Here is a 24247-nt window from a genome sequence, read left to right as displayed (position 1 = left end):
GATGGACCATGAGGCTGGGTGGTGAGTTCACCTACATATCTTATATTGCCTTATGTGCTAACTTGCTATTGTGATGATTGGAGTGCTAGATTAAATGGGGTTTGTTACACCCAATGCACGATTTTTCGTTAAAATGCACATGGTTCCAAACAGAACTAGGAACACCCTTGGTAAATTATGATATAATTGACTTGATATCTTGTATTGCGACAGCCAAGTATCAATACAATTCTACTTAAGGAAAAATGGGTCCGTTTTCACTCAGATGGTGTCATTATTTTTAATACTTTCTAATGATTCACATTTTCATATATCTTCACTTTTATTCTAAAGTGTCAAATGCCTCAAGGTTGAAAGTTTGATGGCACCTCATTTCTAATGTCTTTCGGAACACAGATTCCTACAGGGAAAAACCCATTAGCAGAGCTAGATTTTTGGCGTGATCGTGTCAACACATTAAGCAATTTCTTTGAGCAGCTCAGCTCACAGAAAGCTAGAAACGTTCTAATGGTTCTAGAGACTGGAAGCAACAACTTAGACCTTCTTCAAAGTTTCAAGTCACAGGTAAATCTTTAACTGTAGTATATTAGCATGTTTAAAGATTTTAACTTCTCCACAATCACTGTTTCTTGTGTTATCACACCAAAGATTTGGTGACATCAAGCCCATGGTTTTATTTATTTATCTTAAACTTCCTAACAGGTGAGTAGTTAATAAAGAAACTTGGTTTGAGTTTATTTTGTCTCACAACTTTGGTGCCTGTTCAGATTTCGTATGAAACAAGTCAAGTTGATTCTAATCTGACCTCTTGGTTGTAATGGGTTTGAGTAATCAGTTTGCAGAACTTTCAAAATTGTTTCTCGAAGCCAAAGATAATGTGAAGTTCTTGACGACTTTGGAGAGACATTTTAAGGTAATTCCTTGCCAGTAGTTCTATGAGCACAATCAGACGGCTGGTTATATAATCATATTATCTATTAGCATCTCGATGAGCACAAACAGAGTTTTTTACACTGAAAACATGATATATAGATTAGTGTGTTATGGGTGATTTTAATTGGCATTTTGTTCTTCATAGTCAACCTCTGAGCACTCAGTAATGGATGCATCGGAATGCAGATGGTTTTGCACAATGCAGATGATTTTGCATCAGCCATTCTTAAATAGGACCTCTGGTCTTGGACTTCGGGATTTACCTTTCATTCGGCACAACATACTGTGACATGGGGTCATTTGGATTGCATGTATGATATGAAGGATGATGCTTTCTTGCCGGAGATTCTGGAGATGAGAGTATTGCAGTAGTATGCACCCTTAGGTGAGCTTCAATCCTCTCAGCCTCTCACAAATACAACCAGACACTTGGGATATCCTATTGGTGTGGAGGTAGCTCCCTGTGCCTTGCTAGATTGGATGGCCTCTCGGATTCATGATAGGTTCATGTACTGGAAATCTCAAAGCTGGCCTCTACATGTCAGACTGAAAGTTGCTCAATGCGTTATGATTAGTATGATTTCGTTTTTTCTGCCATTGCTTCCTTGGACTAAGAAGTCCCTTTTGGAATTGGTTCAGCCTGTCAGATTCATGTTGTGGAAAAAGAAAGGCAATCGTTTGGGACAGGTGTGGATTTCGTGGTAGCACGTGACTACTCCTAAAAGGATAGGGGGTGCAACTTTGTTGGATGTTAACTTGCATATGGCTGCTTGGAGGCTCACCCTTTTGCAGGCTCTATGTATACAGAGTCATCCTTGGTCAGATATTGCTAAATTTTTCTTAGAAAAGATAGGCATCTCTCATGGTAGCATGGTTATTCATGCTTCCTGGTGGCATATGCTTAATTCCATGAGGTCTATTAAGGTCTCTCAGTCTTTTCTCCTTTCTCATTTGATTGCATCTTGGCAGGAGATGCTATGTTTTGTAGTTTAGTGCCCTCTTGATATTTGTAAGGAGGAGAATTCACTGCAAGGAGAAGTACTAGCTTCCTCCAGGTTTTGGATTGGCTGCATAAAGATTTGCAGCAAGACAAGTTTAATCGGATAGCTGTAATTTGAGCTCTTATGAGGGCTTTCATGTCATCCAAACCATTTGTTGCAATCAGCCTTTGCATCTTTGTCCATTGTTTGGCACTTGTGGGAGTGGCATTTTCACGAGCTCTCCTTCTGTTTTGTCTGTAATAGAACTTTTCGTCCTTGGGGTTTAGGACAGCCTCTCAGTGTACTTGCTTTGACCCTGCAAACCCTTCCTAAACAACTGCCAATACCTTTGCAGCTTCCAGGGCAGCCACAGTCTCCCTGTGCAGAGACATGACGCTGCAGGATAGTGACTATCTCTCCGCACATAGACGGCCCCTTGCAGAACAATGCCTTCGTGTCAGCACTCACATTAGTGTTGTCAGCACCCGGGGCTGTCGTCCATGTTAGCGTCCAGTCGGGCAGGTAGTCGTCCTCACACCATCACATGATCACACGAACATGCCACATCACAACGTCCCGTTACGTCAGAGAGAGAGACGTTACAGACACGCAATCAGAGAGAGTGATGTCACAACATCCTGTCACGTTAGAGCTCCCTTCCCGTCACAGCATCCCATCACAGCCACGAGATTCTATCATATATATATATATATATATATATATATATATATATAGAGAGAGAGAGAGAGAGAGAGAGAGAGAGAGAGAGAGGGAGAGGGAGAGGGAGCTCGTCGTCGGACCTGCGCAGGGTTCGTTCGGTGCCCTGTCGTTGATTTCTCCCGCCTCGTCACGTCGTCAGTTCGTTTGCGTGCCCCGTTACGTCCGTTCGCCTGTTCGTTCGTTCGCGCTCCTCGTCAGTTCGCCTGTTCGCCTGCTCGCCCTATCACGACTGTTCGCCCCATCACGTCGCCTGTTCGTCCGTCCGCCTTTCCCTGAGAGCACCTCCCTGCCCTGTTCGTCCGTCCGCCTGGTTCCCTGACAGCGCCTCCCTACCCTGCCTGCGACCTGACCCTGCGACCTAACCCTGAGAATCTACTCCGTTTTCCTGCCCGACGACCCCGACCATTTGTATAGCAGGCGGCTGCACTGTTGACTCCACCGTTAGACTTCACCGTCAGTCCCCCGTCTCGTCTCGCCTTCGAAGCCCCTGTACTAAGAGCGACTGGCACGCAGTCTTCTAGGTTTCTGGCACAGCAGAAAGAATTCTGTGATACAGCAGAGGGTCGGCCTCCGCCGTGTGAGAAACCAGCTTTCAGGGATGCAGATTTCTGACTCAGCAGACAGAGACCTGTGCTGCAGCAAGACACACAGAGAGAGAGAGAGAGAGAGAGAGAGAGAGAGAGAGAGAGAGAGAGAGGAGAGGGAGAGGGAGAGGGAGAGGGAGAGGGAGAGGGAGAGGGAGAGGGAGAGGGAGAGGGAGAGGGAGAGGGAGAGGGAGAGGGAGAGGGAGAGGGAGAGGGAGAGGAGAGAGGAGAGGGAGAGGCCTGTGCGCCCTGTGTTCCACCCTCCTGCCCCTGCACTGTTAGGGTTGTGCCCTGCCGCACGCCCTCTTGGGATAGGTCGTGACTGCGGCGGACAAGGTCGCGTCTCCCGCTCTTCACCGCGCGTCAGTCCTCCTTCGGGTTCCAATCGTGATACAATATGGCTGGTCTGGATCTGGATTTTATAGACCAAACGGTGGTAGCGCTTGGTCCGGATTCTGATACTGAGGAGCCTGAGGATATGGTTCCGTGCACCGAAGAGATGCCCCCTGGTCCTGACATCCAGCCTGCGGGTAAACGTACCAAGCATACTTCGGATGAGACAGTCGATCATGAGGATTGTTCCTATGCTCAGGTTGCTTCGAATTCTATGGACTCTCAGGATGTTGACTGGGAGCATTTGCTGGAATTTGCCAACACTTTGCTTGGCGATTATGTTCAACATAATCAGGAAGTCTTTTCTGACTCTGCACCTGACGATGTTCTGGAAGCCACTATGGACCTGAAAACTGTCCTGCGATCCTTTTCGGTGTTTTATGATCGCGCGGTGATACTCTTCTTCACTGGTCGAATCCCACTACTTTCCCGTATTCGCCAGTGGCTGCACAGCCTGCTACACGGAGAATGTGTTGAAGAGATTTTTGTTGGGCCCCGAGGGTTTTTTGAGGTGCTGTTGAAATCTGAGACGCATCGTGCTGCTCTCCTATCTAAATTGCCTTTGTTTTTTGATCGCCGGTTGGTCCATGTTGTACCATGGCGCCCAATGGCAGATTTTCAGCGTCTGCTACAACGTGAATGCCCTGTCTGGGTTGAAGTGGAAAATTGTCCGGCTGTCTATTGGCCATTGTTGAAGGACGCTATGGCCGCTGTGGGCACTGTTCTGGTTCCTCCAAGTCTAAGGGCTATGAATTGTAACCGGTTGTGTATTTTATGGGACAATGCAAGGAAAAGGCCTGCTTGGTTACGTCTCAATTGCTCTGGCATGCATCCGTTACACTTTCGTTTGAAATGGGGTAATTTTGCAGGACATTGCTTTTCCTGTGGACAATTGGGGCATTTTATGGCCGAATGCCCGGAGCAGCAACACACTTCAGATGCTGGCCATGTTGTGTTTCCCATGGAAGATATGGTGTGTGATGCTCCGTCACAGGATGCTATCCACCCACCTAAAGTTCTGGACAAAGGTAAACAACAGGTTTCGGGTTTGGATTCCTGTGCCACTGACTGGGTTGAAGTACGTGCAAAAAAAGGCAACAGGGTTGTTGCTGGCATGGAGAATACTGTGCCTACTACCTCACAAGATTCCATGCGTACCTATATGCGCAGGAAGGAAATGTTGTCTTCCGAGCGATCTGCTCTTGCTATGGTTTCCTCTTCTCCCCGTCCTCAGACCACCAGGAAAATGTATTCGGATCGTCCAAAGGGTCCACCTGCTAAGCTGGCTTTTGATACCAGAGGCAACGTTATTACCCCGTGGGATCATCGTTATCCCCGTTCAATCCCCAAGGCAGTAGATATGCCATCTACCTCCAAATCTGGTCCTCAGAACTCTTTTGCTGTGTTGGCGGATTTCTTGGATGAGGGAGTCCTAGACATTCTCGCAGAAAAAGTCAAATCGAGGCAAGCTGTGCCTCGTACCTGATTTTGTTTTGAATACACATGAAAATAGCCACGTGAAATGTGCGAGGAATTTGTTCTCGCCACAAGCAACATGCCATGTGGACTGTATTGCATGAGAATCAGTGGGATGTCCTGTGTGCTGTTGAGCATAAGAGTCACGGGGAAGCCGGAAAAGTTGTGGATTGCCATGGCTTTTGTTTGTTCTATGCAGGGACACAGGCCATGCATTATTCGGGTGTGCTCATGATTGTACATGATAAATATCAGCCTGTTCTTATTAAAAATGATGTGCATGGTCGCTTTCTGGTGATTGAAATTTTATTCGAAGGGGAGATCTTATGGTTACTTGGTCTCTATGCTCCGAATGATCCTTTATCTCACCGGGAGCTTTGGCAGACTTTGCAGACCTCCTTGTCACTTGGCAGACGGGGCTTCTTGATGGGGGATTTCAATATGTGTGTTGATTCTTCCCAGTCCACATCGGAGCATTTGGTAATGGACGCGCCGGAAAGTCGTATGTGGCATGAGTTGGCTCTTACTGTTCTTAAGCAAGATCTCTGGTCCTGGCTACACCCGTCTTCTACAGGCTTTACTTTCCATTCTACCCAGTATGCAACAACATGGTCGCGGTTGGACCGCATATACATCATACAGAATGATGATTTTCTTCTTGAGATGCTCGAAATGAAAGTGTTGCAGCAATATGCCTTGTCGGACCATTTCCCTCTGCAGCTTGAGCTGCTTACACGACCCGTTGCATCTTTCAAGCAATTTCTGGAGAGACTCCCTTTGTGTTTCAACTCGTCTTACTTGAAGCATGCAATCTTTCAGGGCTATATGCAGCAATTGATTGATAGATTCTTATTGGACTTCTCCTCTCAGGGCACTGCTTCATTTGAAAGATTGCTCTCTAATGTGCAGCGGGTTGCTCGGCAGTATGGGATCCATCATGCTTCTCTTTGTCGGTGGCGTCGACAAGCAGTAGAGGACCTGCTGGCTTTGGTTCGTTCTCTGCTGGTGGACACTCCGGATGATGCATTTCTGCTAGCACTGGTAATGCGGCTGGCTGATCTTATTAAATAATTTCAGTTGAAATCGTATCAACAGGCCAAATTGCAACATCTGACGGAGACTTTGCAAGATAGTGCGTGTCAGACTCATAAGTTCTTTCGACCCCTCCATGCCTCTCCTGCTCGGGAGAATATGACCAGACTCGAGGATGCAGAAGGCCACCTGATCCTTGATCCGCAGACTATTGTGCATATGTGTAGGAATTATTTCCGCGACCTTCTTGGTTCCACTTCTCCACCTGCAGCCCAAACTACTCAGGCCCGTTCAGTTTTTTATGACCTGGTCCGCAATCAGGTTCCGCAGGACATGCAAGCTACTATGGAGTCAGATATTTGTGAGGCAGAGGTTATGGACGTTTTGTTACACTTGCCCAAGGATAAAAGTCCCGGTTGGGATGGTCTCACCAATGAGTTCTTTGAGGCTTTTGCTACCCAACTGGCGAAACCATTGAAGGCTTTGTTTCAGCAGGTGTGGGAAATAGGGATCATGCCTTCCTCATGGAAAGAAGGACTTATTAAACTGCTTCCAAAGGTTCCTTCGCCGTCTACGTTGAAACATTGGCGTCCAATTCGGGACAACACTTCATTAGTCAATCCTTGGCTGATGACAGCTTTATGATTTTGCGTGCGGACAAGGATAATCTTAGAAAAGCATTGGATGTTTGGGTTCTCTTTGGTCAGGCGTCCGGCCTTCGCATCAATGCGTTCAAATCAGCCATTCTCAGCTGCACGGAGTCGGATTTGCAGTCCTTGGACTGGCAGGGTATGGTTGTTCCTCATGGCTCCATTGTTAGGCATCTTGGGTACCCTTTGGGTGTTGATGTTCCCCCAAAGCAGCTTCTACAGTGGATTTCTCAGAAAATGGCGGCTAAGTTTCTGTATTGGAAGTCTCAGGCCTGGCCCTTCCATGTTCGCCTCAAAGTAGCCCAGACAATTATGTTGCCAATGCTCACATATTTCTTGCCATTGCTGCCCTGGACTACTACGACTCTGAATGCACTTACTCAATCTATTCGTTTCATGCTATGGAAGAAGGATTCATTGCATGCAGGTATTTCTTGGATTTCTTGGTCGCATGCGTGCACCCCAAACGCATGGGTGGAGGGGCTATTTTAGATGCCCATACTCACATGCTGGCACTCCGTTGGTCTCTTTTCCGCGCCATGTGCTCGGATCATCATCCATGGGTCGTTATAGCCCGTTATTTCCTTGAGGATCATGGGCTTCTGCATGGCAATACCCAAATCTGGAGTTCTTGGTGGCATGTTCTTAATGTTGATTCGCGGTTCTCCAGTTCTTCTTCATCACTGCTTACTCATTTGGTATGTTCCTAGAAACTGGTCCTCCAGAAGGCTCTGTGGCATCCAGCGGAGGATCGCGTAGCTACTAATTCTTTTCAATTGGAATTGCTGGCAGTCTCGCGATTACTTTCATGGGAGGGTAAACACGAGCTTCGACCACAATTCAACCGGATGGCACGTTTGGGCTTATCTTCAGTCGCGGATGCCACCCTTGCCAGTCGCAATGTGCCAATATCGTTTCGTACAGCTAGGAGGCTTTTTAGGATCCCTCGTGGAAGGGAGGGAGGGAGGTAGCAGAGAGCCGGAAAGCGATGGCAGGGAGAGAGCCCTGAACCCTACTGTCGGCCCATCCCCGTTTGGCCCGTCGCCGCCGTCGCTTGACCCGTCCGCGCCTGTCCGTGCCCGTCCGTGCCCGTCCGCGCCCGTTCGCGCCCGTTCGGACCCTTTCGCCCTGGTCCGTGCCCGTTTTGCGCCCGTCCGCCCTGGTTCGTGCCCCATCTGAACCCTACCCGACGTCGACCTGATCATCTGCGAGCCCCTGCGTGCAGGACTGTGCCGTTTTCCCTGTCCGGCGGTCCCTGCGTCTGCATGATGACCTGCCCCGTGATTCCCCGTGTCGGTGCGCCCGCTTGGCCCCTCGTCTGACCCGCCCTGTTGAACCTGTGGCGTCGGCTGACCTGCCTTGCGGACCCGCCCTGCGGACCTGAGACGTCGGTTGACCTGGCCTGCGGACCTGCGACGTTGCCCTTGGCTGCGCGCCCTTACAGAGAGAGAGGCCAGTAGTATGGCTGGCCTGGATATGGCTTTTATCGACCAGACGGTGGCAGCCCTTGGTCCTGATTCAGATACAGAGGAGCCGGAGGATATGGTTCCTTGCACGGAGGAGATGCCTTTTAGTTCAGACCTGCCACCTGCGGGCAAACGCTCCAAGCATACTTCTGATGAGATAATGGGTCCTGCGGAACGTTCCTATTCGCAGGTTGCCTCTGATTCTGTGGATTCCCAGGAGATTGACTGGGAGCATTTGCTGGAATTTGCCAATACTAGGCTTGGCGATTATGTCCAGCATAATCATGAAGCTTTTTCTGACTTGAGAACTGATGAAGTGCTGGAAGCCACGGTGGACCCGAAATCAGTCTTGCGGTCTTTTTCGGTGTTTTATAACCGTGCAGTTATACTCTTCTTCACTGGCAGGATCCCAGTGCTTTCCCATATTTGCCAGTGGCTGCACCATTTATTACAAGGGGAGTGTGTTGAGGAGATCTTTCTTGGACCCCGCGGCTTTTATGAGGTGTTGCTGAAATCAGAGACACATCGGGCTGAGCTCCTGTCCAAGTTGCCATTGTTCTTTGATCGCCGCTTGGTCCATGTTGTGCCATGGTGCCCTATGGCAAACTTTCAACGCCTACTTCAACATGAATGCCCGGTGTGGGTTGAAGTGGAAAATTGTCCGGCGGTCTATTGGCCATTGTTAAAGGATGCGATGGAAGTGGTGGGAACGGTGCTGGTTTCCCCAAGCCTAAGGGCTATGAATCGAAACCATTTATGCATGTTATGGGACACGGCCAGGAAAAGGCCTGCGTGGCTTCGTCTCAATTGCTCTGGCATGCATCCTTTGCACTTTCGCTTGAAATGGGGCAACTTTGCAGGACACTGCTTTTCATGTGGAAAATTGGGGCATTTCATGGCCGAATGCCCAGAGAGACAACCGTCTTCAGATGATGCGCATGTTGTGCTACCTAAGGATGACATGGTGCTTGATGCTCCGGCACAGGAGGCCCCCTAGCCACCTAATGTTGTGGATAAAGGTAAACAACAGGTCCTGGGTTTGGATTCTCGTAGCAATGACTGGCTCGAGGCATATCCCAAAAAAGGTAAAAAGTTGGATGCAGGCCTGGCGGATTTTGGGCCTAATGTTTCACAGGATTCCGTGCGCACGTATATGCGCAAGAAAGAAATGTTCTCTTCACAGTATGCTGCGAGTACTATGGTTCCTTTTGCCCCCTGTAATCAGTCTACAAGGAAAGTCTATACAGACGGTCCAAAGGGCCCACCTGCTAAGCTGGCGTTTGATACTAGAGGTAATGTGATTACACCCTAGGATCATCGTTATCCCTGTTCCACTCCCAAGGTAGTGGATATTCCATCTACCTCCAAAGCGGGCCGCGAGAATTCTTTTGCAGTGTTAGCTGATTTTCTGGATGAAGGTGTCTTGGATGCTCTCGCGAAACAGGTGAAATCGAGGCAACAGGTGCCTCGTTCCTGATTCTCTTTTTTTGAAGATATATGAAGATAGCCATGTGGAATGTGCGAGGCATTTGTTCTCGTCATAAGCAACATGCCATGTGGACTGTCTTGCATGAGAACCAGTGGGATGTCTTGTGTGCGGTTGAGCACAAGAGTCACGGTGAAGCAGGAAAAGTTGTGGATTGCCATGGGTTTCGCCTGTTTTATGCAGGGACACATGCTATGCACTATTCGGGCGTGCTTATGATTGTCCATGAGAAATACCAGCCTGTTCTTATTAAAAATGATGTACAGGGCCGCTTTGTGGTAATCGAAGTTTTATTTGAAGGATAGATTTTATGGTTGCTGGGCCTCTATGCTCCGAATGACCTTGCATCCCGACGGGATCTTTGGAAGACTTTGCAGAGCTCCATGTCACTTGGCAGAAGGGGTTTTTGGATGGGGGATTTCAATATGTGTGTTGACTCTTCTCAATCCACTTCAGGGCATTCGGTAATGGATGGTCCAGAAAGTCGGGTATGGAATGCCTTTGCTCTTCACGTACTTAAGCAAGATCTCTGGTCTTGGCTCCACCCTTATTCTTCAGGGTTTACTTTTCATTCCGCACAATATGCAACTACCTGGTCGCGGTTGGACCGAATGTATATCATGCAGGGGGATGATTTTCTTCTCGAGATGCTGGAAATGAAAGTCTTGCAGCAATATGCCTTGTCGGACCATTTCCCTTTCCAGCTTGAGATGCTTGCACAACCTATTGCACCTTTTATGCAGTTGCTGGATAGACTCCCTTTACGTTTCAACTCGTCTTATTTGAAGCATCCAATCTTTTAGGGCTATGTGCAGCAATTGATTGAGAGGTTTTTATTGGACTTCGCCTCTGAGGGCTTGGCTTCCTTTGCACGGCTGCTCTCTAATGTGCAGCGGGTTGCTCGGCAGTATGGGATCCATCATGCCTCTATTTGTCGGCGGCGTCGACACGCAGGGGAGGACTTACTGGCTTTGGTTTGTTCGCTGCTGGTGGATACCCCAGATGATGAATTTCTGCTGTCACTGGCGATGCGTTTGGCTGATCTTATTCAAGTATTTCGGTTGAAATCTTATCAACAGGTCAAACTGCATAACTTGACTGACACATTGCAAGATAGTGCTTGTCAGACTCATAAGTTCTTTCGCACCTTACATGCTTCTAATGCTCGAGAAAATATGACTAGACTCCAGGATTCAGAAGGTCGCATGGTCATTGATCCATAGACCATTGTCAATATGTGCAGAAATTATTTTATGGATCTTCTTGGTTCTTCTCCGTCTCCTTCTAACCAGGTTACGCATGCATGCTCGGTCTTCTATGATCTGGTTCGCCAACAGGTTCCACTTGATATGCAAGTTACTTTGGAGGCAGATATTTGCGAGGAGGAGATTATGGATGTTTTGTTACATCTGCCTAAGGATAAAAGTCCTGGTTGGGATGGTCTCACCAATGAATTCTTTGAGAGCTTGGCCACCCAGCTGGTGAAGCCATTGGCGGCTATGTTTCAGCAGGTTTGGGAAACAGGGGTCATGCCTTCCTCATGGAAAGAAGGCCTTATCAAACTGCTTCCAAAGGTCCCTTCGCCGTCGATGTTGCAACACTGGAGACCAATTTCTTTGATGGGTTCGATGTATAAAATCTTTTCCAAAGTGCTGACGAATCGGCTTCACAAGCACCTTCCAGCTATTGTGTATCCTCTTCAATATGGTTTCATTAAGGGCCACAACATTCTGCATAATATCTTAAATGTGCAAATGGCTATTGACTATGCGAGGCACTCCAGTCAGGAAGTGGTATTGATTCAATTGGATCTGGAAAAGGCTTTTGACTATTTAGACTGGTCTTTCATTGCAGAACTTATGTCTGCCATGGGTTTTGGTACTCGGATGTCCCGATTGATCTACACCATTAGTGCTGCGGCTTCTTCACGCGTTATGCTCAATGGTGGGGTTACAGAGCCATTTGTCCTTGCACGCTCGGTGAGACAGGGTTGCCCTTTGAGTCCTCTCTTCTTTGCCCTGGCGACTCACCCGGTTCTTTCAATGTTATCTTCAATGGCGGCTTCTGCTCAGCTAGCCGGATTGTCTCTTCCTTTGGGACAGCACTTCATTAGCCAATCTTTGGCTGATGATAGCTTTATGATTTTGCGTGCAGACAAGGACAACATTCGCAAGGCATTAGATGTTTGGATGCTCTTTGGTCATGCTTCTGGTCTTCGCATCAATGCCTTCAAATCAGCCATTCTCAGTTGCACGGAGTCTGATTTACAGTCGTTGGGCTGGCAGGGTCAGGTTGTTTCCTGTGGCTCCATTGTCAGGCATCTTGGATACCCATTGGGGGTTGATGTTCGGCCAAAGGAACTACTGGAGTGGATTTCACAGAAACTGGCAGCTAAGTTTATGTATTGGAAGTCGCAAGTGTGGCCATTCCATGTCTGCCTCAAAGTGGCTCAGACAATTATGCTACCAATGCTCACATATTTCTTGCCATTGCTACCGTGGACTCCTACTACTTTGAAGGCTCTCACTCGCCCCATTCGTTTCATGTTATGGAAGAAGGATTCATTGCACGCAAGTATTTCGTGGATTTCATGGTCACATACATGTACCCCCAAACGCTTGGGTGGTGGAGCTATTTTGGATGCTGAAACTCATATGCTGGCTCTTCGTTGGTCCCTTTTTCGCGCTATGTGTGTGGATCACCACCCGTGGACCATTGTAGCCCGTTATTTTCTTGAGGACAGCGGGCTTCGGCATGGTAATACACGACTTCGAGGCTCCTGGTGGCATGTCCTTAATGCAGACTCCCGATTTTTCAGTCCCTCTTCCTCTTTGTTACTGCACTTGGTCGGCTCTTGGAAAGTGGTGCTCCAAAAGGCCCGTTGGCATCCAGTGGGGGACCACTTGCAAACTAACTCCTTTCAACGGGAATTGTTGGCAGTCTCGAGATTACTTTCATGGGAAGACAAACATCAGGTCAGACCGCATGGCCCGTTTGGGTGTGACTTCGGTTGCGGATGCTACCCTTGCCACTCGCAATGTCCTCGCATCGTTTTGTACTGCTAGGAGACATTTCCGGATCCCGTGCGGATACCGTGATTTATGGGAACAGCTTTTGTCGGTGCTTCAGGGTAGGCAACCCTTTCCTGCCCTCGTCCTTGGCAGGACTGGGACCTTGTAGGCCGGTTGAGTCTGGAAAAGGCCTCTGCTAATTAGGTGTATCATCTTCTCATTCAAGATCAGCAATGGCTGGGTGTGAAAGCTAATACTGCAGGGGGATTGCGGAAATCGCAGTCATGGTGGAAGGCAACTGTGATGGAGGGCTGGTTGAAAAAGACACCTTTCAAATGCAAGGTCTTTCTTTGGCGGGTAATGATTGGTGGTCTTCCTCTTGCCTCGGCCCTTTCCAAGCGTAGAATCTTGAATGGCAATTGTTTCTTCTGTACCACTACTATGGAATCGGCCCGACATCGATTTATTTCTTGCCCGCTCGCCAAGAATATCTGGTCACTCTTGTCACAAGTTTGGCGCGCAGTGGTGGGGTCCTCACTAACTCCTTTCGATTGGGTTTTTGTGCGCCCAAACTACCCCACACCGCCACAGTTACATATGAAGATCTTATTCCACTTTTTCAGATACTGGGGATGCTGGCACATTTGGACCACGCAGAATGCCTTTCTCTTTGATTCGGCCTCTAATGTACCGAGACACATTGCCCGGCTTAAAGGTCTCTTGCATTGGCAGATAGATCTCATTCGGCACTCGGAATTGCTCCCTCGGGAGGACTTGCTTCCCTGGCATATGGCAATCGCCTCTAGGTCTTTGCCATGATTTGTGTAACCTTTTTCGTGGATTAGTACTGGGATTTTACACACGTTGGCCTAGGGCCCTCGTGTATTTTGTAATCATGTAATCATGTAAACTTGTACCTTTTTTCATAATTAATACAATTACCTTTTATGAAAAAAAAGAGAGAGAGTTTTACCTTTTTCGTAATTAATACAATTACCTTTTACGAAAAAAAAGAGTGTTTTACGGAGAGAGAGAGAGAGAGAGAGAGAGAGAGAGAGAGAGAGAGAGAGAGAGAGAGAGAGAGAGCTTCTTGACGGAGAGAGAGAGAGAGAGGGGAGTCGAACGCGATGACGCCGCCTGCGTGCCCTGCCCTGCCTTGCCCTCGACTGGATGACCGTCGCCCCTCGCCCGCCATCGTTCCTGCTCCTGTCGCGTGTCACGCCAGCGGGACCTGCTCGTTGCGGCCCTGTTCGTCATCTCCAGTCTGCTGCCTGACGCCTGTTGCGTCGCCTGTGCCTCGTCGCCATCGCCTGCAGCCCTGTCGCCTGTGTCGTCGTCGTCAGCAGACCTGTCACCGTCGCCAGCATCTGGCGCCCGTTGGCTGCGTGCCCCGCCCTGCCCTCGCCTGTCTGACCTGCGGGCTCTGCTCCTGGTCAACGCGCGTCTGCTCTGCGTGTCAGAGCTCCTCCCGTCGCCATCGAACCTGGGCCCGCTGGACTGTCGTCTGATCCCTGCTTCGCAGCGCGTCTGTTGCTGAAGGTTCAGCCCTGCCGTCGCCTTCCAGCCTTCCTCCTCAGCGTTCTGGCCTTTGTCACTGCCCGTTGGCCCTGCGTTTCGCTCTCTTGCATCTGCTCCGTTAGGGTTGCGCCCTGACCCACGCGCTATCTACACTCCCTCGGGATAGGCCACCGCTGAGGCCGCCAAGTCTGCGGGACTTGCACAGCGAGAGAGAGAGAGAGAGAGAGAGAGAGAGAGAGCACATTTGGACCACGCGCAATGCTTTTCTCTTTGATTCGGCCTCTAATGTACCCCGACATATTGCCAGGCTTAAAGGGCTCTTGCATTGGCAGCTAGATATCATCCGACACTCCGACCTGCTCCCTCGGGAGGATTTGCATCCGTGGCATATGGCAATTGCCTCGGGGTCGTTGCCATGATTGGTGTAACCTTTTCAGTGCATTACTACGGGGTTTCCCCACATGTTGGCCTAGGGCCCTCGTGTATCCTGTAATCAGGAAATCCTCTGCATCCTTGCCATGACGTTGTAACTTGTAGTACTTAGAATCTCGTCACATGATGACTTACATTGTCGTCATGTATCTTGTAATCAAGTAATCATGTACTTTTTTCGTAATTAATACAATTACCTTTTACGAAAAAAAAAGAGAGAGAGAGAGAGAGAGAGAGGGCGCGAACGCGAAGACAGCAGTATGGCTGGCCTGGATATGGATTTTCTCGACCGGACGGTGGCAGCCCTTGGCCCTGATTCCGATGCAGAGGAGCCGGAGGATATGGTGCCATGCACGGAGGAGTTGCCTCCGGGTTCTGAACTGCCGCCTGCTGGCAAACGCTCCAAGCATACTTCTGATGAGCCAATGGGTCCTCCGGAACGTTCCTATGCGCAAGTGGCCTCTGATCCTGTGGATTCGCAGGAAATTGACTGGGAGCATTTGCTGGACTTTGCCAATACTCTGCTTGGCGATTATGTCTAGCATAATAATGAATCTTTTTCTGATGCGGCAACGGATGATGTGCTGGAAGCCACAGTGGACCCCAAATCAGTCTTGCGATCCTTCTCGGTGTTTTATGACCGAGCAGTTATACTTTTCTTCACTAGCAGGATCCCAGTGCTTTCGCATATTCGCGAGTGGATGCACCATTTATTGCAAGGGGAGTGTGTTGAGGAGATGTTCCTTGGACCTCGCGGCTTTTATGAGGTGCTGTTGAAATCGGAAACGCATCGAGCTGAGCTCCTGTCCAAGTTGCCACTATTCTTTGATCGTTGCTTGGTCCATGTTGTGCCATGGCGCCCCATGGCCGACTTCCAGCGTCTGCTTCAACGAGAATGCCCGGTGTGGGTGGAGGTGGAAAATTGTCCGGCGGTCTATTGGCCCATGTTGAAGGATGCGATGGCGGTTGTGGGAACAGTGCTGGTTTCCCCAAGCCTCAGGGCGATGAACCGAAACCGTTTATGCATGCTATGGGACACGGCCAGGAAAAGGCCCGCGTGGCTTTGCCTCAATTGTTCAGGCATGCATCCTTTGCATTTCCGCTTAAAATGGGGCAACTTTGCGGGACACTGCTTTTCATGTGGTAAATTGGGGCATTTCATGGCCGAATGCCCTGAAAGGCAACCGTCTTCAGAGGATGCGCAGGTTGTGCTGCCCAAGGATGACATGGTGCTTGATGCCACGCCCCAGGAAGCCCTTCAGTCTCCTCATGTCATGGATAAAGGCAAACAACAGGTCTTGAGTGTGGATTCCCGTCGCACTGACTGGATTGAGGCACGTCCCAAAAAAGGTAAAAAGTTGGATGCAGGCCTGGCGGATCCTGGGCCTACTGCTTCCCAGGATTCAGTGCGCATGTATACACGCAGGAAAGAAGTGGTCACTTCACAGCAGGCTGCGCATCCTACGGCCCCGTCTGCCCCCCGTAACCAGTCTCCAAGGAGAGTCTATACCGACGGCCCCAAAGGCCCACCTGCTAAGCTGGCGTTTGATGCCAAAGGTAATGTTATTACACCCTGGGATCGGCGTTATCCCCGCCTCTCTCCCAAGGCAGTGGATTTCCCTTCTACCTCTAAAGCAGGTCGCCAGAATTCGTTTGTAGTATTGGCTGATTTTCTGGATGAGGGTGTCCTGGATGCTCTCGCGGAAAAGGTGAAATCGAGGCAGCAGGCGCCTCGTTCTTGACTTCCTTCTTTGAGGATACATGAAGATAGCCACGTGGAATGTGCGAGGCATTTGCTCTCGCCATAAGCAACATGCCATGTGGACCGTCTTGCATGAGAACCAGTGGGATGTATTGTGTGCAGTTGAGCACAAAAGTCACGGTGAAGCAGGAAAAGTTGTGGATTGTCATGGATTCCGTCTGTTTTATGCAGGGACCCATGCTACGCACTATTCGGGCGTGCTGATGATTGTCCATGAGAAATATCAGCCTGTCCTTGTTAAAAATGATGTGCAGGGCCGCTTTCTGGTAATTGAAGTCTTATTTGAAGGAGAGATTTTATGGTTGTTGGGCCTCTATGCTCCGAATGATCCCGCATCCCGACGGGATCTTTGGTCAACTTTGCAGGGCTCCATGTCACTCGGCCGAAGGGGGTTTTTGATGGGCGATTTCAATATGTGTGTTGACTCTTCTCAGTCCACTTCAGGGCATTCGGTAATGGATACGCCGGAAAGCCGGGTGTGGAGTTCCTTTGCTTTGCACGTACTCAAGCAAGATCTTTGGTCGTGGCTTCACCCTTCTTTTTCGGAGTTTACTTTTCATTCCGCACAATATGCAACTACCTGGTCGCGGCTGGACAGAATGTATATCATGCAGGGGGATGATTTTCTTCCCGAGATGCTGGAAATGAAGGTCTTGCAGCAATATGCGTTGTCGGACCATTTCCCCCTCCAGCTTGAGATGCGGGCACAATCTATTGCACCTTTTCTGCAATTGCTGGATAGGCTCCCTTTACGTTTCAACTCCTCTTATTTGAAGCATTCAATTTTCCAGGGCTATATGCAGCAGTTGATTGAGAGGTTCTTATTGGACTTCGCCTCTGAGAGCTTGCCTTCATTTGCACGGCTGCTCTCTAATGTGCAGCGGGTTGCTTGGCAGTACGGGATCCATCATGCCTCGCTTTGTGCCGACGTCGACATGCAGCAGAGGACTTACTGGCTTTGGTCCGTTCCTTGCTCCTGGATTCCCCAGATGATGATTTTCTGCTGTCACTGGAGAGGCGTTTGGCCCATCTTATTCAAGTGTTTCAGTTGAAATCTTATCAGTAGGCCAAGTTGCATAACTTGACTGACACATTGCAAGATAGTGCCTGCCAGTCTCATAAGTTCTTTCGCGCCTTGCATGCGTCTCCGGCTCGCGAAAATATGACCAGACTCCAGGATTCGGAAGGTCGCATGGTCACTGATCCGCAGACCATTGTCACTATGTGCAGAAATTATTTTATGGAACTTCTTGGTTCTTCTCCCTCGCCTTCTAGCCAGGTTACGCATGCCCGCTCGGTCTTCTATCATCTGGTCCGCCAGCAGGTTCCAGTTGATATGCAAGCCACTTTGGAGGCCGATATTTGCGAGGAGGAGGTTATGGATGTTTTGTTGCACCTGCCGAAGGATAAAAGTCCTGGCTGGGATGGTCTCACTAATGAATTCTTTCAGACCTCGGCCACGCAGTTGGTGAAGCCGTTGGTGGTCATGTTTCAGCAGGTTTGGGAAACAGGGGTCATGCCCTCCTCATGGAAAGAAGGCCTTATCAAACTAATTCCAAAGGTTCCTTCGCCGTCAAAGCTGCAACACTGGAGACCAATCTCTTTGATGGGCTCCATGTATAAAATCTACTCCAAAGTGCTGGCGAATCGGCTACACAGGCACCTTCCAGCTATTGTGCATCCTCTCCAATATGGCTTCATTAAGGGCCGCAACATTCTGCATAATATCTTAAATGTGCAAATGGCTATTGACTATGCGTGGCACTCCGGTCAGGAAGTGGTATTGATTCAATTGGACTTGGAAAAGGCGTTTGATTATGTGGACTGGTTTTTCATTGCAGATCTCATGTATGCTATGGGCTTTGGTACCCGGATGTCCCGATTGATCTACACCATTAGTGCTGCGGCTTCCTCCAGAGTTATGCTCAATGGTGGGGTTACAAAGCCATTTGTCCTTGCACGCTCGGTCAGACAGGGTTGTCCTTTGAGCCCTCTCTTCTTTGCCCTGGCGACTCACCCGGTCCTTTCAATGTTATCCTCCATGGGCCTCTGCTCAGCTGGCAGGGCTGTCTCTCCCTTTGGGTCAGCACTTCGTTAGCCAATCTTTGGCTGATGACACCTTTATGATTTTGCAGGCGGACAGGGACAACATTCGAAGGGCATTAGATGTTTGGACACTCTTTAGTCAGGCCTCTGGGCTTCGCATCAATGCCTTTAAGTCAGCCATTCTCAGTTGTACGGAGCCTGATTTACAGTCATTAGGCTGGCAAGGCCAGGTGGTTTCCCGTGGCTCCATTGTCAGGCATCTTAGATACCCATTGGGGGTGGATGTACGGCCAAAAGACCTGCTGGAGTGGATTTCACAAAAACTGGCGGCGAAGTTTATGTATTGGAAGTCGCAAGCGTGGCCATTCCATGTCCGCCTCAAAGTGGCCCAGACAATCATGCTACCAATGCTAACGTATTTCCTGCCTTTGTTGCCATGGACGCCTACTACTTTGAAGGCTCTCACTCGTCCCATCCGTTTCATGCTATGGAAGAAGGATTCACTGCAGGCAGGCATTTCGTGGATTTCATGGTCACATACATGTACCCCTAAGCGCATGGGTGGTGGAGCTATTTCGGATGCAGAAACTCATATGCTAGCTCTCCGTTGGTCCCTTTTTCGTGCCATGTGTGTGGATCATCACCCGTGGACCATCATAGCCCGTTATTTTCTTGAGGACAGCGGGCTCCGCCATGGTAACACATGGCTTCGGGCCTTCTGGTGGCATGTCCTTAATGCTGACTCTCGTTTTTCCAGTCCCTCTTCCTCTTTGTTACTGCACTTGGTCGGCTCTTGGAAAGTGGTGCTCCAAAAGGCCCGTTGGCACCCAGTAGGGGACCGCTTGCAGACTAACTCCTTTCAGCTGGAATTGTTGGCAGTGTCGAGACTCCTTTCATGGGAAGATAAACATCAGCTCAGACCAAGCTTTAACCGCATGGCCCGTTTAGGTGTGACGTCGGTTGCGGATGCTACCCTTGCCACTCGCAATGTCCTCCTATCATTTCGGACTGCTAGGTGACTCTTCAAGATCCCGCGCGGATACCGTGATTTATGGGAAAAGCTTTCGTCGGAGCTTCAGGGTAGGCAACCCTTTCCTGCCCTGGCTGTGGATCGCCCTTGGCAGGACTGGGACCTTGCAGGCCGGTTGAGTTTGCAAAAGGCCTCTACTAATCAGGTGTATCATCTTCTCATTCAAGATCACCAATGGCTGGGTGAGAAAGCTAATACTGTTTGGGGATTGCGCAAATCGCTGTCATGGTGGCAGACAACGCTGATGGAGGGCTGGCTGAATAAGACACCTTTCAAATGCAAGGTCTTTCTTTGGCGGGTGATGATTGGTGGTCTTCCTCTTGCCGCGGCCCTTGCCAAGCGTCGCATCTCGAATGGCAATTGTTTCTTCTGTACCACACCGGCGGAATCGGCCCGACATCGTTTTCTTTCTTGCCCGCTCGCCAAGAATATCTGGTCACTCTTGTCGCACATTTGGCGCGCGGTGGTGGGGTCCTCACTAACTCCTTTCGACTGGGTTTTTGTGCGCCCGAAGTATCCCACACCGCCACAGTTGCATGCGAAGATCTTATTTCACTTTTTCAGATACTGGGGATGCTGGCACATTTGGACCACGCGCAATGCTTTCCTCTTTGATTCGGCCTCTAATGTACCGCGACATATTGCCAGGCTTAAATGGCTCTTGCATTGGCAGCTAGATCTCATTCGACACTCCGATTTGCTCCCTCGGGAGGATTTGCATCCTTGGCATATGGCGATTGCCTCTGGGTCGTTGCCATGATTGGTGTAACCTTTTTAGTGCATTACCACGGGGATTCCCCACACGTCGGCCTAGGGCCCTCGTGTCTCTTGTAATCAGAAAAAAGAGAGGGAGAAAGAGTGAGAGAACCTCTTCACATGATGGCTTAGTGTCATCATGTATCTTGTAATCAAGTAATCTTGTATTATTTTTTTCGTAATTAATACAATTACCTTTTACGAAAAAAAAAGAGAGCTTCTTGACATTGCACATCCTGCTCAATATGGCTTTATGAAAGGGAGAAATATTCTGCATGGAAATCTTGAACGTCCAAATGGGGATAAACTATGCACACTACACCAATCAAGACATGGTGACCATTCAATTGTATTTGGAAAAGGCATTCGACCACCTAGAATGGTCATGTTTCGTGGAGCTTATGCAAAATATGGGGGATTCAGCTATAGAATGTTTCGTTTGGTTTATCCTATCAGTGGGGACTCTTCTTCCAGAGTTTTGCTTAATGGTGGTGTTACAAAACCTTTCGCTGTTTGCTGTTCTGTTAGCCAAGGATGCCCTCTAAGCCCTTCGTTCTTCAATTTGGCCACTCATCCCATTTTGACAATGTTGTCAAGCTTGGCTGCGAATTGTGATGTAGGTGGCTTCTCAATTCCTTCATAAGAATAGTTAGTTGGTCAAGCTTTGGCTCATGATATCTTTATGTTTTTGAAGGCTGACAAGGATAATATTCATAAAGCAATGAAAACATGGGACTTGTTTGCACTGGCTTCAGGGCTGTGCATTAATACCTCCAATTCTACTCTTGCCAGTTGTATAGAATCAGATCTTCACACCTTGGGTTGGCAAAGAGAGTTGGTGACTACGGGCACAATCTTTAGGCATTTGGGCTATGTGTTGGGGCTAAATATTTTGACCAAAAGTTGCTCGATTGGATTTCTACATGTGTTACACAGAAGTTTGTGCACTGTAAATCATAGGCATGGCCTTTCCATGTCCACTTGAAAGTGGCTCAAACCATCATGCTGCCAATGCTTTCATATTACTTGCCATTACTTCCTTGAGATCACTCAGTCTGTTTGGTTTATGCTTTGGAAGAAGGGTTCTATGCGGCTGGGTGGGCCTATGGAATAGTAGGCAGCAACACCTGGCTGACTAGTGGAGCTGGAGGTAGAGATGGCTGGCCAAAGTTGAGTGCTAGAGGTGATTGCCAAGTTGGCATCTTGATTGTTAGTGTTAAGCATAGTGGTGGAGTTGGCAGCTGAATGGGAAGAGAAGAAGTTGAGCCTTAGGCTCAATACGGCAGCAGCAGCTCAAAAGCTCGATGGCAGTGGTGGTGGTGATTAACATGGCTTTGATACCACTGTTGAGAGGACTCAACTACACACACACACACACACACACACACACACACACACACACACACACACACACACACACAAACACACACACTGAACATTGCACAACTAGAGAGAGAGTGTGTGCTGGATGGACAACCCTAAGGAGTGTATACATGGGGGGGAAACCTTCTCCAGCAAGAAGGTAAAAAGTGCCCATGTGCATCGGGAGCATTCACACCAAAATGATTGAACACAGTAAGAGTAAAAAAAAGAACCAAGCAATGATGCTAGCAATCAGCTCCCATCTTTGACAATGCCCTTGAGTCCAGTATGTCTGTGACATAGAGGGGGCTTGTGTATGCCGTGTGTATATGGGATTGCCTATATTGTCAGTAGGTATGGATTCAAATTTTGCTCTAAGCACAGTTGTGTTCGCATTCTCACTTGGATATAGTGGCTTGGCTCAAAGGTATTGATCCTTGCCATGCAGATGCACGTGTAGCTCACCCATAGATTGCATTGACTAGATCCCAATATCCACAACCTGCTAGTACTCCCTCTCGCTGGGACCCTATGGCAAGTCTTTTTTGCTCTACATGTTTGGCATGTTACTTCTATACAATGATAAATGCGTGTCTGGTAGATATCATCCATCACGTTTTGTAGAGATATTGGGATAGAATACATGGCACATCACACTGTGACCCCAGGGTTTTTCTTACTGCCTGAACGCCTGCTCATTTCTATGGAGCATGGCTATTATTTTTTGGGTTTACTGCCCTTTCAATGATGGTTATTCCACGTCACCTCTGCTATAGCCTTTGGGTTCTGTACATACATTAGTCGCTCTGTAGAATGGCCAGCCCAGGGTGTACTAGTTTTATTTTTCTCTATTTAATGTACTGTTTTCTTTTAGCTATAGAACAACTTTATACAAAAATAAATACATATATTGATCATTGATTCTTCTTGAAATCTTGTAAGTGCTATTAGCAGCAATTGAAAACTATCAGGAAAGTTGGTGATTGAATATTTGCTGTGAAATAAAAGATTAGGTACTGTAGTCACTTTATACATTGCAATTTTGCTACAAAATGATATATTAAGTCCGTCCCATGGCAGGACTTAATTGATTCAAAAATGACAACGATTCACATGCAGAGACCTAATTCAGTTCTCAATAGCAGCGTAATTTGGCTGCCATTACAAACATGTGCATGTGCACTTTTAAATGTGTATGTGGATCAAGAGAGAGTGATGTGATATGACAAGGAAAAGTTTTTCCCCTTATTTACATGCAGTCTTTTTGCAGACAATCTGTAGAGAACCTATGACAAGGGTTTTGGAGACAATTGCTCCTATGATGAATGCACTTAGAATGGTTTGGATTATATCGCGCTATTATTCAGATGATTCTCATATGGGAGGTCTTATGGAGCGCATCTCTCAGAGTGTCAGTCTTTCAAATCTATTAATATTTTCCGCTCATCATATTTCAGCTGAAACATATGAATCTTTTTGAAGAGAGGATACTAAACTCATGGCACACTGGTATGCAGTATGATATGAAGCTTAAATTAGTCTTGCTATTTCTTAATGATAGATTGCTGATAGAGTATCAGAAGAAATCAGTTTAAAGTCCATCTTCAAGCTACCTGTTTCAGAGGCAGTTCAGAGAATTAGTACAGCTAAAAATGTATTGGATTCTTGGAGTGAGATATATCTACAAGTTCGAGAGCGTATTGAGCTTGGTGGACGTGACCCAAGGTATAATAATTCCACCAGTTGTTGTGCACACTTCTAGTTTTACTTGAAACTGGTAGAAGCTGGTTGTAACTCTTGTTTGACGTTGAAACTTTTCATTGCTTCTTACTCTTGTTTGATGTTGAAACTTTCATTGAGATCAGTAGCTATAGGCTGGAGATTCTTCCATATGTTGACTTACCTGAACCATGTATCTGCTGTTTCTCTTTCTCCAATCGCTCATAGTGACAATATTGTGCTTCATTGTTTGGCCAAACTTTGAAGGAATCTTACATGCATGTGCAGATAAATGCATCTAGAAGGAAACTGTTTTTAAATTTCATTTCTTGACAGGTGGGAGTTTGACAGAAAACAGCTTTTTGAGCGTACATCATACATGTCATCAATTTGTGTTGATCTTTTGAATATCGTGGAGGTCGTGAATGATTTTCAAAACTTCCTAGGGCCTGAGCTAAAAGCTGTTACAGGAGACATTCAAGGGATTGATCTAGTAATTCAGGTGTTTGTAACTTTCACAATTTGTTTATATCTTTGGTTTCGTACAATGTACAAACTGCTTGTTATCTTTGATATTTATCAATCCGTGTATGGTAGTGCCATGGTCATTTACAATACTAGACTTGTTTTTTGCAGGGTTGATGCTAAGTTCTATGGCACGTTCCTTGAGGAATCATTGCATTATACATTTGAGTCAAAATCATTTAGTGGAACCAACCTTCTTGTAGAATAGTTTTACAGCTCTCTCAAGTGTTGCAATATTTTTGACCTAGGAAACTGAAAAGGAGGGTATGTTTGGGATGCAGTTTATGTTGTGGCACATGTCCCCCTGATTTCTTGAAGTATCTATCTTTATCCTGCTTTCAGTTCTCCATTGAGCCTTGCTAGTAC

At 47.8% G+C, this 24247-nt stretch overlaps 1 protein-coding gene across 1 annotated transcript in view; it reads left to right on the top strand.

The window, feature by feature from the left end:
- The first annotated feature begins 378 nt into the window (after nucleotides 1–378).
- The window catches only part of LOC148015682 (dynein-1-alpha heavy chain, flagellar inner arm I1 complex-like), a 338732-nt gene continuing 314863 nt past the window's right edge, over nucleotides 379–24247 (top strand). Inside the window, exons 1-5 of the mRNA XM_087665230.1 lie at nucleotides 379–564; nucleotides 836–913; nucleotides 22908–23048; nucleotides 23199–23362; nucleotides 23693–23858. Of these exons, the coding sequence (XP_087521356.1) occupies nucleotides 379–564; nucleotides 836–913; nucleotides 22908–23048; nucleotides 23199–23362; nucleotides 23693–23858 (735 nt within the window). The remainder of the gene's footprint in view (nucleotides 565–835; nucleotides 914–22907; nucleotides 23049–23198; nucleotides 23363–23692; nucleotides 23859–24247) is intronic.

The sequence above is a fragment of the Lygodium microphyllum genome, chromosome 24, assembly GCF_053477565.2.
Source record: "Lygodium microphyllum isolate KBCC chromosome 24, Lygodium_microphyllum_v1.1.10, whole genome shotgun sequence".
NCBI lineage: Eukaryota > Viridiplantae > Streptophyta > Polypodiopsida > Schizaeales > Lygodiaceae > Lygodium > Lygodium microphyllum.
This window is presented reverse-complemented; position numbering and strand designations above follow the sequence as displayed.